The sequence below is a fragment of the Triturus cristatus genome, chromosome 2_2 (assembly GCF_964204655.1).
Source record: "Triturus cristatus chromosome 2_2, aTriCri1.1, whole genome shotgun sequence".
Classification (NCBI taxonomy): domain Eukaryota; kingdom Metazoa; phylum Chordata; class Amphibia; order Caudata; family Salamandridae; genus Triturus; species Triturus cristatus.
Window position 1 is genome coordinate 73,486,596 of NC_140582.1, and position 20,565 is coordinate 73,507,160.

General features: G+C 43.2%; 1 protein-coding gene across 1 annotated transcript in view; it reads left to right on the forward strand.

Annotated features, from left to right (window-relative positions):
* The window catches only part of LOC146861876 (alpha-2-macroglobulin-like), a 1,085,963-nt gene that overhangs the window by 200,390 nt on the left and 865,008 nt on the right, over positions 1-20,565 (forward strand). Inside the window, exons 11-12 of the mRNA XM_085641046.1 lie at positions 2,133-2,288; positions 5,127-5,354. Coding sequence (XP_085497172.1) covers positions 2,133-2,288; positions 5,127-5,354 — 384 coding nt within the window. The remainder of the gene's footprint in view (positions 1-2,132; positions 2,289-5,126; positions 5,355-20,565) is intronic.

Sequence of the window (20,565 nt, forward strand, 5' to 3'; positions counted from 1 at the left end):
CCACCATCCAAGGTACCAGCTAAAGGTGCAAGCAGTTTGGGTTGAGGAGCGACCTTATCAGACAAGACAGCTCAGAAAAGATGGGAGGCAATAGTACTAAATCATTATTCTAATGGGAAGAAACTGAAAACAGCTCCTCTATTTTTACTTCATATTGCTTCTCTCCTGAGACACCAGGCAGTCTTGGTGCTAACTGACAATTACATGATCAGGTCATATCGCAAACCATAATGGAGGACAAGGTCTCAGTCCCTCCGTTTTCGAGCTCCAAAGATTTGTTTATCGGCAGAAGAAAATCTCCTACCTTAACTGTAGTTTATATTCTGGGGAGTGAGAAAGGGCCAGAGAACCATATGAGACAGATATTTCCAACCTCAATTTCCCTGTGTCGCCATCACTAGAATTCTGAGGACATTCTGCAAAGATTTAAGAGTCCAAGATTTAACCTGGTTGTGACTCCAGAGAGTACATTCCTACACAAATTTTGCAGTTGTTTTCCATTGTCAATGGGAAAGGGCATGGGGATTAGGTTCTTTGTCTTTGAAATGGCCTAGGGGGCTATTGTATATGTTTCTCCCCAAAAATTCTCATTCCAACAATATTTCAAAAGATGCACGAGAGTGGGGTGAATGTGCTGCTGGTCATTCCGTGCCGGCCAGGTTATCCACGATACCCTCTCCTTCTTTTTCACTTCACTCACACTCCTCATGGGGTCCTTCCTGTCAATTAAGGCTTGCTCAGGGCTCCATACAAAGTTTTCCTTGACACATCTCCTTTTTTGGACTTGGAGCTTGAGAGAATAACAATAGAGGTGCAGAGCTGTTCTTCTGAAGTAGCTTTCTGCAGCCATCAGTCAAAGGGCGCTTTGCCCCTTAAGTTGTATGCACGTTACTGCTGTAATTTTGAAAACTGGCGCTTTAAGAAAGGGATTCTCTCTACTTCTTCTGATCCAGCTAGAGTTAGATTTTTATTTTTGAAAGCCGAGTTCTCGATAGGGCTTGCAGTGTACACACTTACAAGTCGATGGACAGCAATCAAGGCATATATGGAGGTAGAAATGCAGTTCATGTTTTGTTCAGCATCGCACCATTTAGGAAGATTTTGTTCTTCAAGATCGGCTATGTATTTACCTGTACTTTACTTTGAACTTCTCCTTCTTTAGAAGGCTTTGCAAAATTCCCATTTTTAGCTTTTCCAATCAGTAGACCTTAAATTTCTCTTTTACATGATTCTTTTTGTGGTTATTTCTTTATGAAAACGATTGGGGAATTAGGAGAGTTCAAAACGAGTTCTTTGTTTTTCAAAATATGAGGTTACTTTGCATTCACATCCTTCATCTCTGTCAAAAGTTGTCCTTTTTATTTCTCGCAGGATTTGATTTTACCTGTTTATTTCCATTCACCACTTTCTTTAGAAGATGAAGGCCAGCATCCTTCGGACCTTTACAGGGCTGTCTCCAAATGTCTCCAGCACTGCTCTCTTTAGGAAAGTTGATTTCCTTTTAGTCACCTTTGGAAATTGATATCCTTCAACTCTGAGTACATTACTAAGACAGACTTATACAATGGTGTATAAAGGTTCAGGTAAGGAGCTACCAGGACAGGTACAAAATGGATCTACAAGAGGTGTCTCAACTTCATGGGACATTGCTATCTTTGTTACTCCAAGTCCAGGTCTTCCTTGTCAAAAACGTAGTTTCCTGCCCCCGCCCCAACCACAAACAATTGATCTGATCACCCAGCTCTTTATGATATTACAGGAGTTTAATGTCTGGCTTCCTTCTGTTTCAATGAAGTGAGGGGTCAAGGTTGTTGGAGGTTCCCATGTTGATGTTAGTTTTATAACTTCCTAGGCAAGGCAAACAAGCTTTGCAGAAGGAAATAATTACTCATACGTTCTGGACTATGTCGAAGAAGATCTGGGCCTGGAGCAATGAAGATGATTGATAAGTAACTGGCTCATTTCTATTACTTATCATCAAGGTAACATTCAAGCGCAAAATCACACTTGATGCCCAGAATTAATGTTATTTGTACGGGGATGTTTTCGTACGTGTGATTATTCATGGGTTTAAACACCCCTGCATGTTTTTACTTAAATCACTGACTTGCAAAATTACTTGTCTTCATAAGGTCCGCCTGGGAGATTCCAATAATGACCCGCTGCCTAATGAAACAATCACAATTAGAATGGGAAGAAATGAATTCAAGTATGTGACTGACCTGCAGGGTCAAGCATCGTTCTCTATTGATACAGCCAGTTTCACTGCGTCTACTGAATATTTGATGGTAAGTCAGTAGCCAGGGATACGGCTAGCGATGTGATTGGTGTGACAAGGTGCAAGCACCTTAGAAGCAAGACGGTGAATGCATTGGACACATTATGGGGAGTTTGTTTTACCAATGCTTGTTGATATAACATACTCTTTGGCTCAAAATACATTTCAGCTGATATATTAAAGATATTCCAAGAATTGTAAAAGTGAAAATTCATCCTAGGGCTTCTCCTTAGAGAGGCTTGTCGTTCTGAAGAGCAAAATCATCCTCAATTCTAATTATTATGTGATAATATGATATTAATAATTTTTATTGCAGAAATTATAGATTACGTTCTTTCTCGCAATTCTATAAACTCTCCTTAATATTAAGTTGTAGATAAACATCCTATCAAAGTGCTTTGAAGGAAAGGCTGCTTTTGTAGTTGATGGAGTTTGATATTGAAAATAACAATCAAAAAACACCACGGAAATAAAGCATTATTTAATTCCTTTCCTTTAACCCCTTCAGCGCTGCGCGGATTCCCCCGCGGTGCTGAAGGGTTCAAGCGCGGGCGGGGCCATGACGGAACGGTTCCGTCATGAGCACAGCTCAACCGATGCTCATGACGGAACCGTTCCGTCATGAGCATCGAAGGGGTTAAGTCTAAAACTGATCTCAATCTCAATGCAATTTGATGAGATAGTTGAGATCCCATTGACATTCAGTGCAGTAAGACTGAAAATGACACATGCTTGTGGGTGGGGTGGGTGGAGGGCTCCATCTTGCTGATGCTGTGGGACAAGGGGGCCTGGTGGGAGTAAAAAAGAAAAAAAAAGAAATTAAACAGTGCATATTATTGGAATATCAATTTTCCTTTCACTTTCATTACTTGCCTTAGTGTGAGGTATCGTGGATTTGGGGAAGAGATTGTGTCCCCACTATCCCCATGGTTTGAAGAGAAGTCATGAACTGGGGATTTGATCTGCCACTGTGGACAGTCACTGCAGAGCAAAGAAGGCATGACCTGACTTCACTCTGGTCCTTAAGTCATCATATATTTATCCATTACACAGCAGTAAAATAAATAACTAATTTGAAGAATACAGTAATTAAAGGAGAATGTATGTTGTGGGCCATTGCACATATCCCACTTTGTATTACAAATGTATGAGCTGCAGTACTTAATCATTATAATTCTTTTACTCAACCCTCATAACTGCTGTTTTCTATTTCTAAGTGGGATAATTAACAGCTATGCTATTACAAAATGTAATAGTTCTCAATGTACTAGTCTCCGAAGAATGAACGTTGATTTGGTCCTCCTGAAATATATAGTTGTGGCATGAGATCATACACATAGGTCATCAATGAGCACCTAATTTGCAAAGCCCTCTTGCTAGCTTAACTAATTAAGACACAATTGTTATTATCTCCACATAAATCATTACTGACATCATCTCACTTGGGATCACATAAGATGCAACAAATAACAGAACGAAAGATATCACTGATGACACCACCAATGGTAATAATATGGCATCACTGTCACGCAACAAGACAATGTATATTCCACTAGGTATCTGTAGCATTACAGGGTAAAAGAGCATGAGTTATGCTTTACATATGTATCTTATTCCATGATGTGATTGACGGAAGAGGTGACTTTGCAACTCCCAGCCGTGTACGCCTGTAGGTTGGTTGCACCAGATTACCAAAGGCTTGATTTATTCTCTCCTGTACGAGGGGAGGTTCTGATTACCTTGTTATCTGTTTACATCAACAAACTGAGGGGCTTATTTACAAGCCCCTTGCGCCGCCGGTGCGTCACTTTTTGCGATGCACCGGTGGCACATTTTGCTGACCCATATTTACAAGGACAGGAAAAGCCACCCTGCGTGACTTTTCCTGTTCAGGGTGGCTTTTCCTGTAAATATGGCCCCATTACACGTAGCACTTTGTGTGAAAGGGACATTCCATGGGTGTTTCTGTGGGTGTTCACACACAACACCCTGACACACTTCGAGATTTACGAGAAATCATAAACCTGGAAATGCATCTGAATGCTATGCCTCCCCATGGAAGGCGTAGGGAGGCGCAACAGGAGAAAGGAATTAATTTCTCTTCGTTTTTTCCCTCTTTCTATGCATGCTGCATTCTGCAGCACACACAAAAACGAGGAAATCACCTCTAGTGATTGTTTATGTACAGGAAGGTGTCCATTCCGGCATATAAACAATCATTAAAAAACATGACATTTTGCAAGTTCTATGTGTGTTAATGCAACACACATAGAAGTTGAAAAACGGCATTTCAGGTTGTTAATGTGCAGGAAGGGAACCCTTCTGCACATAAACAATCATCCCTGTGAAGCAGACATCCTTGCATGGTGCAAGGGTGCCAGTGTCGGTGCATGGCAGCCCATTGAGCGCCAGCGCAGGGCAGGAATGCGACATGTTATAAATTTAAATATGTTGCATCTCTGTGCTGTAAAAGTCCTGCAGCGGGGCGCAGCCAAAGGGCTTGCGATGCCACGCTGCGGCATCAAAACAAGAAGTGTTACTTCAACATAGAAAGACAATATATATTACTGTATGAACCTACAAAATGGACAGAACCCTTTTGTAAGATGCCGTCTGTAGAGGTTTGTGCACATCAGAGTCTGGATGTTTCCTGTTTTTTCACATCATTTAGCCACACCATAAGTTGTTTGCACACACACATATATATACACACACACACACACACTCTCTCACCCTCTCTCCACTAGCTGTTTAAAGGAGTGTGCTTTTTCTGTTTTGCTTTTTTCGCTATTGCAGGAAGTCCATTGTGGCAATTGTCATAAATGTTTTCCTGTGTCTTCATTACCAGGCCTTTTATAAACAGACCGAGCCCTGTGGCGGCTATAATTGGATATCCCCTTCGTATCCTACTGCCAATCATGCTGTTAAACGGCTGAGCTCCCGGAGCAGGAGTTACCTGAAGGTGGAGCCTAAGAGCGCTACGCTGCACTGCGACCAGGAGGAACTGGTCACCATCCACTACATCTTGACTCCTGAGGGTCTGGAAAATGCAGTGGAAGTCAAGCTGTACTTACTGGTAAAGAGATACGACCAATTAGCTCATTATACAGTGGGATATCATAAATATACAAATAGAGGAGTGTAACCGGTTGTGGCGAATGAGGGGGGGGGGGGGGAGAGAGACCATTAGTCGTCATTGAAGAGGGAACAATTGGAAACAACTGGAAGGCAAAATGTTTAGCACTTTACAACCCCCCTGCCCCACCCGCCCCCACGTACATAAATACATACAATAAAATATATTAATATAATGATTTAAATAAAATGAATTCAATAGTTTAGGGTACAAGGTGTAACCACTGAGGTCAGAATTCCATGCCAATGTATGCTCCATACTGGAATCCAGTAACCCCAGCCCCTTTCTATTATTATTCTCAAAATAGGACGGTTGATGCCCAATGTATTTTAATTAAAGAAAGATGCAAATTTAATTATTTACTATACACAGGGGTATAGTGAAGCACCCTGTACCTCAGTTTAAGCGGGGTAACACTGTGGCAGAATAAAATGCTTTATAACCCTGCCTAACGTTGATCTGTGGCTCACACGTCATCACAAGACAGAAGAAGAAACTAATAAATACTGCAAGAATTAGTTCCATGAAACAGCTTTGGGGTGGGGCTTATGGGTGGCAAAGTAACCAAAAATGTTGAGAGTGAGAAAGAGTAAATATTAAAATGGTAAAGAAAAACTGAGAGGCATACTGAGTGTAAGCTCTCGAAGGAAGAGAGGAGAGTATATTGCAAATAAGAAAAGAAAGATGGTAAGAAAAAGAAGCAAGATGGGAAAAGGCGCAAACGTAGAATGGAAATATGGAAAAAAACAAAAGGAAATTAAGGAAGAGCGTAGGAAAGAAAGATAGAATGAAGGATGACAAGAAGGCTAGTAAGAAGAAAAGATGGAAGAAAAATGAAAAGCCGCAAAGAAATCAAGAGGCCAGGAAACAAAGAAATAATGGAAAGGAGTAATGAGAGATGGAAAGCAGATGATGGAAAGAAAGAAGAGAAAGAATGAACAAATTTAAGGAATACAAAAAAATATGAAACGGGGGAGAAAGGATGAGGAAATGATCAGAAGAAATGACGGAATCAGAATAGAACAAAAAAAGACGAAAAATGAAAGAAGAAAAATGAAATAGAACTATAAAGGACAGAGTGCTAGAAACAGTGAAAGATAGGCTAAAAGAAGGACAGACAAACAAAAAAGAAAGATGGCAAGAGGATTGAAAGTAGAATGGAAAGAAGTACAAAAGAATAATAATAGAAATTATGAAAGAGAGAAGGATGGAAACGAGAGGATCAAAGAAGAATAAAAGAAAAGAAAGAAGATGTAATAAAAAAGAAACAGTGATAGAAGTCAATACACGTAAGTTACGTTTTTGACCAAATTTCTTTCGTTCTGAAAAATACATAATTTGCATCATATTTTGCAAATGTTCCCCAGGGGTTCAATGCTTACTGGCTTTCATGGAAAAGGTCGGAATTGCTCACTTTGCTCCATTATTTACTGTCATATGGATCAAAATATTTTATTTTCCTGGCTACTCCATTGACTATATATTACATTGGAACAGTCAGAAACTGTCCAATGCTCTCTGTTCCAACGTTCATACTATAACACGTCAAAAATAATCTGCCAACCTTGTGACACTGCTCTTGGCGAGCTTGAAATTTCCATGGGATTTTTCAGTCAAACCTTGCTACGGTCTGGCTAACACCCAGAGAGGGTCAGGGACACAACAACCTACAAAAACACCCAACAAACTAGAAGGTATTTTTAATAGCAGCTCCTTGAGTGTTAACAATATTTATGCTTAACACTTCTGTCTGTATTTAAGCGTATAGATTTTTAGTTTCAGGGAAATAGACATTTTGAGCTAGAATGTTTCCATGTGGATGTGGAAAATTTACTTATGCACTTTGATGGCTGTAGGGATTGCAGACTACATTAAGTTGCCTTATGCAATACATTTATGTTTTATTACGGTTTGCCAAACACGAAAAGTGATATTTTCTGAGTTTCTACTGCGGGTAAAACCGGAAGGCATCAAAGCACTGCAAATTTAAGTGTTTTGTGACATTTCTACATTAGCAGCGCGGGAACCTTAAGTTTACCACAATAGTCAGCAGTATGTAGCGAACCAGCTTCTGTGGGTGAGATTGTAGTTACAACGATACTGTACAAATCTGTCTGTGATTGCCTCACAACAAAGTTTGTAGCTGTCAATTGAGTAGTTGCAGTGGCACCGATAACCAGCAGTATGATGGGCCCACAGGACGCCAGTTGTAGCAGCCTATGCATATCCATTAAGGCCCTTGGTACCCTTGCCAGGACACTGCTCACAAGGAGTCACAAATAGATTTTTTATTTTTGTTCAATCAAAAGCTCCAAGTTAGCCTCATTTACAAACACAATTCCTGATCAGGGGAGATGGTGAGATGGCGGGAGGTGTTGTTAGTTGGACCAAAGGGTTATGGACTTGGAATGACTGCTGAGCTAGGCTACACGCTAGGGCATCCGCCTCCTCTTGTTCTGCATGCTTCATAGTGACACTCTTGTGCATGGTCATTGGCTAGAAAGGCTTAGTGACAGACTGGGATCTAAAATAATTGTTTTCTGCTGTTTTGGTTTTTATCTACACATCACTTGTTTATCATCTGTATTTATGAAAAATAATTGGGAAACAGCCTTTACAATGCAGTCGTTACCACGCAATGCCTTTACCATGCTTCCACTATAACGCATATGCCTTCACCACACATGTCTTTATCACACAATGTTTTACCACAAATATGCCTTTATCACTCATGCCTTTACAACGCCAGTAGATAATATATATATATATTATCTACTGGCGGTCGCCAGTAGATAGTTATAGTTAGGACTGAGTTTCCATAGGAAATCTGAAAATTCTATTTTGAATAACTTTGGTGCCGGTTGACGAATCCTCGCGAAATCTTCAAAACTAATGGGGCGCTCCGCTCAGCTCCGCTCCTACCCTGAAAGTGTCGGGGTGAATCGTCAAGCAGGGGCTGAGAAAAAAGGGGGGTCCCAAAACGCATTTTCCCTATGCATTTTCCCATAGGACCTTTAGTCGAAGGTACAGCCCGAACGGCTGAACAGAATTACTTGAAATTTGGCAAAGAGGTAGTCCTCAGGTCAGGCATGTGCCTTTTGCATATATGGTGTCAATCTGTTGAGTAGTTCCTGGAAAAATTGCAGTTAAAGGTACATAACTATCTATAAGCGCGCACCGTGCGCGCACCCTAACGTGCGCGAGCGTAATTCTGATTGGTGGTTACATGTCAGTCAACATTCGAATCGGTCGAAATCAGGAAGTGTCGGCCGCCATTTTGTGTGTGACAGTGAAAAGAAAGGTGGAGAACGTGAAAAGGGGGCAGGGTAGAGTTTTTTTTTTTTCGAAAAATCGCGGGGTGCGCGCACTGTAAAAAACCCTAAAAAAAAAAAACATTTTAAATGAGCCATTCCATATTACAGGATACAGTCAATCTATAACTATATACATAGTTTATTGTAAAATAAATATATAAAAAATATAATAATACATACATAAGTTAGCATTTAAAAAACCTTACAAATTCACTTACAAAACCATAGGTTTCACACACGTTATAGTTAGGAATTAGCATTTAAAAAACCTTGCAAATTCACTTAAAAAAACATAGGTTTCACACATGTTATAGTTAGCTGGACATTTCACTCGTAAAAAACCATTGAAATTCCCCCGTTATAGTTAGTTCAGATAACTATAACTCGCGCGACCGCCACTCTATCACAAGGATGATGTCATCAGTGATGTCATGAGTGATGTCACTGACCATGTCATGAGTGATGTAATATGTAACGTCATCAGCAGTGGATTGCGGTCGCGCGAGTTATAGTTATCTGAACTACCTATAACGGGGGAATTTCAATGGTTTTTTACGAGTGAAATGTCCAGCTAACTATAACATGTGTGAAACCTATGGTTTTTTAAGTGAATATACATATATATATATCCTCTTCAAAGTGCGTGTAGCTGACATGCATCCAAAACAACAGGGGCGCTCATCAACGCCCGCGCCCAGGCGTGTTCAAGTGCAAATAAGTACCTTACCAAAATTGAAGTACAGACTGGCACTCCGAGCGGTGTTGTTGTTCTTTATTAATTAGCACTTATCACAGCAGAGAATTACACCGTCAAACGCGTTTCGGCTTCCCCAGCCCTTCTCACCATGCTTGCACATACAAGAGCTTCCTATTTACGCTCTTCGGCTATCAACACTGAAAACAGGCTACCATTCCCACATTGATAGCGGCCATCTTTGAATGTGTTCCAATATCCAATTACATTAATTGAAAGCCCCAATTCACGCATATTACAATGCTGTAACTTCAAAAATACCATTTGTAAATTAAAGTTTAAATTACAAATCCTCATATCAAAAGAGCATACTGAAAATGCCATAATGTAGAGATACAACATACTTGGCCAGTGCCCAAATACTGTGCCAACTGGATACACATTTCAAATACATAGTGCAGCTGTAGTGTAATAATCCATATTGTCCATACAAAAGTAACACTAAACAGGGAATTGGAGCACAAATAATCTGATAAATTACTGCCCAATTAAACCTGATTACTAGTAACATGAATAATCAAAAAGATGTATAATGCTGATAGGAGATTTTTGTATATCTTAGCTCTTTTGTGTTCTATGTGTCTTTCAATAGGATTGATGCACGTTCCTGTGTCAGTGCCTGCAAAGCAGTATAAAATCAGTTTCATTATTTTTTTTATTTTTTTTAGAGTTTTCTATAGCGCGGACCAGACCCTGGGTAGGGTATCCGAGCGCTTTACAATGAGTGCACAGAACGAATAAAACAAGTATCAAAATAAAGCAATACATAAAATCAACATGTTTCGACAAAGATCGGAGGGGCACAGGCATCAAAGTTGTTCTGAGCAATAGGTAATAGGGGCGAGGGAGTCCTTAGTGGGAGAGAAGAAGCGAGTTTAAGGGTGTAGAACTGGAATGGATCCTGTGAGAGTTTACGGGAGGAATTAGCACATCAGGAATGATTTTGCTTCTCTTTTGAACAGAGGAGTAGAGGAGATTTTTCTGATGTAAGGAGGGAGTGAGATCCATATTCTTGATGATGCTCCGGAGAATGCTTTGTTAGATGTTTTTTTCTTGCTGAAACGTGAGGGTTTCAGGAGTAAGTTATCAACGCTCCTAGAATGTCTGATTCCTCCAGATAAGGTACGTTTTTGGGAAAGGTACTGGGGCTTATTGTGGTGAAGCGCTTTGTGAGTGATGCATGCCATTTTTAGTTGGATTCGAGCTTCATAAGGTAGCCAGTTAAGGGCTTTCAGGTGAGGTGAAATGTGGTCAAATTTCCTAGATCCTGTTAGGAGTCTTGCTGCGGCGTTGAGACAGGCTTTTAGAGGGGCGGTTGAGATTTTGGGAAGCCCTGCGAGGGTGGTGCATCCGTACTCCAGCCTTGAGATGACTAAGGACTGAACTGCAGTTTTGAGGTCCGGGTTTTCGATGAACGGTTTCATTTTCCTACGATAACTGAGGTGAAAGCGTGCGTTTTTAGCCAACAGGTTGATGTGTGTTTGCATGTTAAGGTTCTTATCTAGTGTAATTCCAAGTGATTTGGTGGAGTCCACCAAAGTTGGCATGCAATTCAGAGCAGTGATCAGCTTGGTCCATTCCTTTGTCTCCAGGGAGTTATTGGGAAGGGGGGGGGGGGGGGAGATTAGAAGAAATTCTGTTTTTTGCGAGTTTAGCTTGAGGAAGTTGGTTTTTAGCCAGTGGACTGTCTTTTCGAGTGCCAGGTTCATTGTGTTTATGTCTTCAATGGAGGAGATCTTGATGTAAAGTTGAGTGTTGTCCGCGTACCTGTGGTAGGCAGTGTTCGCTTGCTGTAGTAGCTCAGTTAGTGGTTCAACAAATAGGTTGAATAGGGTGGGTGATAGGGGGGAGCCTTGTTGTACTCCTAGAAGGTTCGGTGAGGAGGGAGAAAGATTTTTGTTTACCATGAACGACTGCGTTCTGTTTTCCAGAAAGGATTTGAACCATTGAAGGACTGTGCCAGATAAACCCATCCTGTTTTCTAGTCTTCTTAGAATTTTGTCGTGATTGACCGTTTCGAAGGCTGAGGAGAGGTCGAGCAGGACTAGTAGACAGATTTCGTTGCGGTCAAGATCTAGGAGGGCGTCATCAACTTTGTGCAGGATGGCTGTTTCTGTGCTGTGGCCGGGTCTGAAACCCGATTGGTGAATGTTCAGAAGGTTGAAGTCCATGATGTGTTGGTTCAGTTGTTGCTGAACACATTTTTCCAGGACCTTGGCTATCATGGGAATGTTAGTTATGGGTCGGAAATTATTGGGGTCGACGGAGTTTGCTGTCGGTTTCTTTAATATGGGGGTGATTTGGCCCATTTTTAGACAGTCCAGTAAGTGCCCTTGTGCTATCGAGGCTTGATGATTTTGGTCCAGAGAGGGGAGATGGCTTGGTAGATGTGGGGAAGGCAATTTGATGGGACTAGGTCGTTGAAGTGGTTGTTGAGTTTAGTAGTTGCTAAAGTTTTGGTGATGTCATTAAGATCGTAAATTTTGAAAGTGGACCAGTGAGAGTTATTTTTTGGCAAAGGTAGCTCGGGATGTTCCGCGTTTCCAGCTTGAATGTTTTTTGGGGTGGCTGAGTTAGTTGCTGCCATGTTAAGCTCGAGTTGGAGGGAGTTCATTTTTGCTGTGAAGAAAGAAGAGAATTCTTCACTTCTAAGCTGTGGTTTCGAAGTCACGAGTGAGGATTTAGCCAATTTGTTTGATTGGTGTTTAAGAATTTCAAAAAGTTTCTTTGGTCTATTTTTGGCATTGTCTAGTTCTGATCTAAAGAAGTCTTTTTTAGATTGTAGAATACGTTTGTTATAGGAGTTTCTAGCTTTCCGAAGTAGTTTAAGATGGCGGGGGGGGGGGAGGGATGTTGTCTTCATTTCCGTTCTGATGATCTAAATTTACGTCTTTCTTCATTCAGGGCTCCGTTGAACCATGGGTTTTTATCTTTGTCTGGAATTCGTTTGAGTTTTGGTGGAGCAGCTTGGTCTAAGACCTTGGTCATCGCGGAGTTGTAATGATCGGTGAGGTCATTGACATCTGACATGTTGGTGGGGGGGATGAGAACTTTCTCACAGTGGTAGGCTAGGTTGTTCCAGTCGATGTTTTTTGTGTTTCTAATCCATTGTTTAGGCTTGTTTTGATGAAGGAAAGTTTTCTTGGTAGCGGAGGAAATTTGGAAAGTGATGATGTGATGGTCTGACCAGTCACAAGGGGTGATCAGAATAGATTCAATCGTATTCTGTTTAGAGATGAGCCAGTCAAGAGTAGCAACCTTATAGTGAGTGGGCTTTGAGATAGCTTGGATCAGGGAGTGGTCTGCTAGGAAGGTTTTGAGGGCGTTGACCTGCTTGTCTAGGGGGTTTTCCCAATGGAGGTTGAAGTCGCCGAGGAACATGTCATTGGAGTGAGGGGTGGAGTGTGTAGTAATGATATCCATAAGTTGGTCTGCAAATCCTGCGTTCTTGCCTGGGGGATGGTAGAGGATATGAAGTTTGTGGAAGTGGTTATCCTAGGATTTGACAGAGATCCCAAGGTATTCACAGGAGTCCATTAATATTAGGAAAGTCAAAGACTCTTGTTAAACAAATAAACAGCCTTAAAAACGTACAGACTAAGATTGCATATTGTTACTACAGGAACATTTACATTTCCTCATCTGTATTCAAGCCACAGGGTTCATTGATTCCTATTGTTAAAATATATCTGCTCTCTGGTTGTCTCAATCTGATTTCTCTATTACCTCCTCTAGGCGAATTCAATACCTGATCTAGAACACTGTATGTCAGTAGGCTGGAATTACCATCATGATAATCTCTAAAATGTCTTGCTACAGGGTAGCTTTCATGCTCATTATTGATAGCCCTTGTGTGTTGTAAGATGCGTTTATGGACTTGGGGTTTTGTACTTCCTTCATAACTCTTAGGATATGGACACCTCAGCATATACACAGCATAATCTGATTTACAATCTAAACTTTTTTCAATCACTATTTTCTCTCCTATTTCTGTGTTGAATTCCTTCAGTTTGACTCCATGGGGGCAGTCAATTGAAATTTTTTTAGTGCTGACTTGGGTTTTTACCAAAATGTCCTTCATGGCTTTAGATTAATGATATGTAATAGACGGTGTTGGGGTAATATCATGCCCAATCACTGGATTCTGTTGCAAAATATGCTGATGTTTCAACAGAGATTGAAGTACTAAATTGTGGTGCTTATTGTATGTAGTAATAAACCTGCGTTCTGTATCTGCCTTAGAGTTCACATTTATTTTCCTTAAAAAGGATCTCAAATCTTGATTGCCTATTTACTCTTTCTCTTGCTGATTTTAATATGGACTCATCATATCCAGAGACGTTTTAATGCATGGGCAAAGTGGGCTCTGGCCCAGGGCCCCAGCCTTTCAGGGGGCCCCCTGACAGCCAGCTCCATTCTCCAGAGTTTTGCCCTAATGACCTTGAATATTTCCTAAACAGTTTGTTTTAAATTCTGTTTTCCTTTCATTTATTTCTTATGTACCTGATGTGTTAGAGTCTAGTACAGCCATTTTGCAGAGAAATTTTGTGTTTATGTTTCATGCAATATACATAAAAAACGTTTATTTTAGATCAAAACAAGGCCTAACATATAAGAAATGGGAGGGCGTCACAGAGATTATTTGCAGTAATATTGGTGAGCTGCTGCTGTGTTACAATATTGAAAACACACATAACTATCCCTGAATATTAGATGTAAACACATTCAGGGCCTTATTTATGAGAAGTGATGCATCGCTGTGTGAAAACAGGGATGCGTCACTTCTTAGTGCGCCCTCGTTGCGACATGATGGATGTATCATATTTACTGTATGACGCATCATGTCGCAAGGAGTTACAGATATGTCAGTATTTCTGACAAATCTGTATGCACAAAAGTGATGCATTGCTGGGGTGTGTCTGAAAATAGACGCAACTCCAGCAATGTGGGCCTGCATCAGTCTTATGCCTGCTGTGTGGCAGATGTAAGATATTGACGCAATGGCGTCCTAGAAGTGGCGCACTGAGTTCTCATAGATTTCAATGCGCCACTTCTACAAGGATTTTTCGGGGTAACACCCACCCTGCATACATTATGCCTGGCGCAGGTATAATGCGGTGCAGGGGTTTACAAAGTGAAGCATCTGCCTAGATGCGTCACTTTGTAAATAGGGCGTAACATTGCACATATTTTGGGCTGCCGGTGCGTCACAAAAAGTGACGCACCAGCGGCATAAAAGTGAAGCAAAGCCTTATAAATAAGGCGCTTAGAATTTGGATGAGTGTTCCTTTGCACTGTCAGGGACCTAATGAAATGAAATTGTGTATTTAAAAAAGCGCGCAGCTACTCAGACTAGAGAGTCCTGGGGCATGACAGTGGGAGGAAAACATGCGTAAAAGACCCATCAGTTATCAAAAAGCCAGGTTTTAAAGTTCTTTCATGAAAGAGAGTAGGTCTGTGGTTAGTCTCAGAGACTCAGGGAGGCAATTCCACAATTTTGGGCCTAGAAAGCTGTGGGATCTGCCTCCAATGCGGGCCCTGCATATTTTAGGCATGATGGCCAGGTTGGCATTGGAAGAATTTAGGGGTCTAGCTGTTGTGTAGCGATTAACGCGCTTATTTATGTAGCCGGCTCCTAAGCCATGGAAAGCTTTAAAGAAGATGGTCATCGCTTTGAAGCCGATCCGTTCTTTTATGCTGAGAGACTTAAGAATAGGGGTCATACTAGATCTGGGTTTAGGTCTCAGGATGGCTCTGGCCGCCACATATTGTACCACTTGTAGGCACTGGATAAGGGATTTGGGAAGACAGAGGTACAAGCTGTTGACATAGTCAAGCTTTGATGTCACCAGAGTCTGCACCACAATCTTTCTGCTCTCAAGCGGTACATCCAGAGTATGCCAAAGCAAGTGCCATTTAGATTTTGAATTTGAAAGCACATGGAGAGTGTCTTGTCTATGACAATTCCTACGTTTTTTACTTTCTCCTTTTCAGCGGGCGGGGACGGCAGATCTTTTGGTCACCAAGCGCTCCAGTCAGGCGTTTATGTATTACCAAAGAAAACAACTTCAGTTTTGTCAGGTTTGCACTTCAGCTGATTGATCTTAAGCCAGTTAAAAACCTTTGTGAGGCAAGACATAATCATTGCCCCGTCAAAGTCGGTTCCTTTTTCACACGTAAAAATCAGCTGAGTGTCATTAGCATAGGAAACAGTTTAGGCCCTCTTCCTCTACCAGAAATGCAAGGGGGATAGATATATATTAAAAAGGGTAGGACTGAGAATGGAGCCCTGAGGGACACCTACATTCATGGCCGGAACTGGGGATGAGAAAGGGGGGAGCCAGATGTCCTGAGATCTATTTGCCAAGAAGGATGACATCCATTGTAAAGGCGGTCCCCCCCCCAGACCGATGTTAGCAAGTCTCTCCGGGAGCCTGTCATGTGGGACCATATCGAAGGCCGCCGACGTATCGAGCAGTATCAGAACAGTCTTGCCTCCCTGGTCCAGCTTACCCTTGAGAAATTCAGTCACTTCCAGCAGAGCGGACTCCATACTGTAGTTAGCCCTAAAACCGGATTGTGACTCATGAAGGAGCTTCCCATCTTCAATGTGTTTTTGGAGGGCCTTGTTTACATGCTTCTCTAGTATTCTGGAGAGGGTCGGAAGAAGGGAGATTGGCCTGTAGTTGGCAGGGTCCGTCAGTTTGGCGTTAGCCTTGTTTATCAGTTGAAGAATCTTAGCATTCTCTCCTCAGGCATGTTGCCTGAGGAGAGAGAAGCATTAAAGAGCTGGTTTACTGTGGGGTTTATGGTGGGAGCTAATAGGTTCAAGATATTCCCTGGACATGGGTCAGTAGGAGAGCCAGACTTAATGCTTTGGAGAGGGGTCAGTGACTCTTCAAGCTGAAACTCAGGGAGAGCTAGTAAAGATGTAGGATCCAAGAGGAGAAATTTGCTATTAGAACTAAGGTAGAAGGTCAGTTCTTCCTCTGAGATGTTAGTGAAGGCTTGTTGGATCATGGAGATCTTTTTGTGGAAGAATTCAACTATTTACTTAGACCATTCTTCAGTGCATGGCCCTTCCTTTGTGACGGCTCTCAGGGCAGTAAAGGCTTTAACTATGCTAAAGATTTCCTTACTCTTATTTTGGGCATTTTCTATCTTGGTTTGAAAGAGGTTTTTCTTGGCTGCCTTCACAAGAATGTAATGAGCTTTTAAGGTGTCTTTATACACCTTCCTGTCCTTAGGTAGATAGGATTTACGCCATTTCTGTTCAATTGTTCCACAATTTCTGTTGCGAGATCTAAGGGAATCGTTAAACCATGGAGCTGGTGGGGCTGACATCTTTGAGGAGCAGCAAACAACCAGTACCACTGCATCAATGTTGGTTCGGAGCCATGAATCTATTGGGAGGGCGTCCAAGTCGGGGCAGCCGGACAGCTCTGGTGAGGAATGACCGAGGGCGTCTGCTAACATCGGGATGGATATTTTATGGAACGTCCTGTAATTAGAGACCCTCTGCCCTGTGTTAGCTCAAGGGGCTGTGGCAGAGTTGGGAATGACGAATTTTAATAGGAGGTGGTCAGACCAGGTAATGGGAAGAGGTAGGCTTACTGATATGTCAAAGTTGTGAGCGATTTGGTCTAGGGTATGGCCCTTCTCATGGATGGCCAAAGAAACAGATGGAAACATGTTGCAGGCCTGCAGCGCCTCCAACAAGGAAATTGTTTGAGGGTCTTTTCCATTGTCCATATGTATATTGAAATATCCCAGAATGAGGCAGTTGTTGTATTTTAAGGCCAGGGAGGTGGTGGCTATATTAAGCGTAGTAATAACATTTCCAATAGCACTGGGAGGGCTGTAAATCAGAAATCCAGCTATGCTATGATGGGGGGATAAGGTACAGCAGAAGCCTAAGCAGTCTAGTTTTTTATTGTAAATTATGGCAACACCTCCTTCCTTCCCATTCGATCGGTCCCTCCTAAGAATGTTATGACCCGTAGAGATGGCCGAGGTGATAGTAGGGTTGGAAGCTTCAGCCAGCCAGGTCTCAGTGAGAAATAAAAGATCAGACTGTTAGTCTAAAAGTAGGCCATAAATGTATGGTTCATGCTTTTGTATAGAGCGACAATTTAAAAGGGTGGCCTTTAAGTCCTCTGTTTTCTTATTGTTTTTACACTTATTGTTGCGTGGGAGGATATTGGGTGCGAGTTTCCTGGGCTGGAGGAGAGTCCAGTTGCACTTATTGCATCGAAAGTCTACCTCCAACCTCGGATCAGCGGCTGTACAGTGACATAATGGTAGCCGCCTAAGGCTCAGCAGTTTTTCCCTATTGTAATATAGTGGAAGAAACTCACCGGAGGGGAACTGGGCAGCATGGCCCGCGCCGAACCCCTCCGGGTGCAGACAGGCTTACATTCGGCGCCAGCGACGAGCCCGCTGTGCACGTCCACTTAGCGCGCCAATGCAGCTGAGGAAGCGGAAACTGCATAGGCATAAGTGAGGAGCCCGATAGTAGCCCCAGCCCTCGGCACAAACGGCGTATCAGCCGCAGCGGACCAGGACTGGAGGAAAAGCGAAATGCGAATCGAAGCAGCTAAGGAGGTGTAGGCAAGCAGAATCAAGTAAAGTGCAAGTGACCATAGGTAGGAGAAATTATTAAAAAGCACAGAGTAATTCAGCCAGACATATACAATTTAAAAAGTAATAACAACCTAGTAGCAGGGCAGGAAACACTAAATCCTACAGCTATCAGCTGCGCGCATCCGTTTGCATCAGGGATATATAGGCTGATGCCTATGATACTGTAGGAAGGTGGAATCTGACTAATGGTTGCCCCCAACTTTTTGCCTGGTATTTGAGTGGTTTTTGACTAGTCTGGCTGGGATTATGCTATCCAGGACCCCAGCCTATCTGCTTTCTCCCTAAAACTGATGTGAGTACTCTAGGTACAAACCTAATTGGATGCTGGGCATGCCCTACCAGTCCCTTGTAGATGGTACCCTAGGTACCCAGGGCATGGGTCCCCCCAGTAGGCCTACCAGGGCTGCAGCACTTATTGTGCCACCCTGGGACAGCCATACAAACTGACACCACCAGACCACTACTGTAGTCTGGGTAAGGTGGTGCTAGCACCCCTTACAGGGGTATAGGTATCCTATATCCCACCACATTACAACACATGTACTCTCATAGGTCACCCCTATAGCAGGCCTTGCTAATCCTACAGGGCGGGGTGCTGAGGTATGTGTGAGGGGGGACCCCTACATGAGTAGGGCCTCTCTGCAACCTTCGTAAAATTGTTACTGGGTTGTTTGTAGTGTAGCCATACCATATACTCTTAACCGCATTATAAGTCTATCACGATACCGCGATAACTCGAGAATGGCTACACAGAACCATATCGTGTTTGGTGTCAAACATGTAGGAATCATACCCCCAGTCCAGCCATGGGCATGAGGGTACGATTCCCCCCTGCTAGAGGGGCGATATGGTAAAAGCGGAAGAATTTAGACACCAATTTAAAAGTGCACAAGTTTCACAAAATAGCTACTGCCCGCCACCTACACGACCCTGGCTGGCTGTTGCTGGGGAAAACCCCAGCCTCGCCAGCTGGACAATAGGGCTCCTGTGGCAGGGAGGTGCTAGCATCTCCTCAGACAGGATAATGTGGATTGGAACAGGGTGGGTGCACCAAATGTCCTTTCAGAGTTGCACGTAGGCAGCTGCAGAGACCTAATTCTGCATACACCGCTTGGAACCGGTTCAGGGGCATCCTGCCCCTCGCCCAAGCGGGAAACACACAAAGGGGAGAGGGTGTAGCCACCCTTTCCCGCCTCACCACTCATTGGTGGACACTACTCTGGACACTCCCCTAATCTTGGGGATAAAGGTGAATAACGTGGCCCCAGAGCCTCAGATTAATCTTGAACTTTACAGTCTTGACATTCGACTTGCTGCTGCCCAGCTGACAGAAGAAATCTCCCTTGGGATAAAGGAGTTATCCCCCTGCTTGTCAGGCACCTGAAACACTGCAAGTGACCCGGTTGGAACTTTGCTGCTCCGACGGACTTCGACGACTTCCAGCACCCTTGAGGTGGGTTTCCAGCGCATCCCAGAGGCCAGTGAGTGTGCTCAATGAGTTTGGGCACCGTGGACCGCGTGGGTGCCGAGATCCCCAATACCCAAGGACACCGGCCACCTCTTGCATAGAACACGACCCTGACCAGTGGGGAAGTTGTGCTTTGGCCCATTTTTGAGCCAACCACTCTACAGCACTTGTGCCAAAGACCAGCACCCTAGCCCCCTCCGGTGGCCCGTGGGTGCCCTTTTACGCACGCCGAAATTGCCACCTCCCACGGTCCCTTGTCTCTTCAACTTGTGGGCCCTAGCGGAGGTCTATCTCAACAAACAAGAGTTCCCCTGGTTGCTCCAGGCCTGCTCTACAGTCTCTCCAAAGGAGACCTCACCCAGACCTCGTGGGTCTGCACTGTCGCTGATTTGTTTATTCCTCGTGGGTTGCGGTTGCTAAGGCTTAGTGGATCCAATCCGGACACTAACACCGCAGCAACCCTCATCCAACGTGGGACAGTTGCCCTCCGGAAGCTGGCCTTCCTTGAGGCCTCGCGGAGCCCGTGGCTGCAGATCCAAGCAACAGCACCTCTCACCTGAAGCACCCGACATCGAAGGGCTCCTTGCTTTGAGCCTCCTGGTCACTGTGCCGTGACCCAGACTGTGTCCCCACTGCTTTCAGGTTCTCCTCTACAATCTTCACATCTTTGATCTTCACGGCATCATCGACGCTTTTGGCTAGCAGCACTTTTGAACATTTTCCTATAGAAAATCAGCCCGCGACCCGACACCAGAATCGACCTATGCACCCGGCTTCCCTGGGGCAGGTAACAGTGGTACCTCTGTACTCTCGTGGTAGTAGGCTCCTCAAAAGCTTAAGTCTAAAGTTTTAACTTTGTACTCCTGCTAGAAGTGACTTTAATCTGTATAATTTAAACCGCAACATTCTCCATAGGCTAACATTGAGATCCCGATAGCAGCTCTTTGCACTGCACGCGTCTCCCGTGGGTCC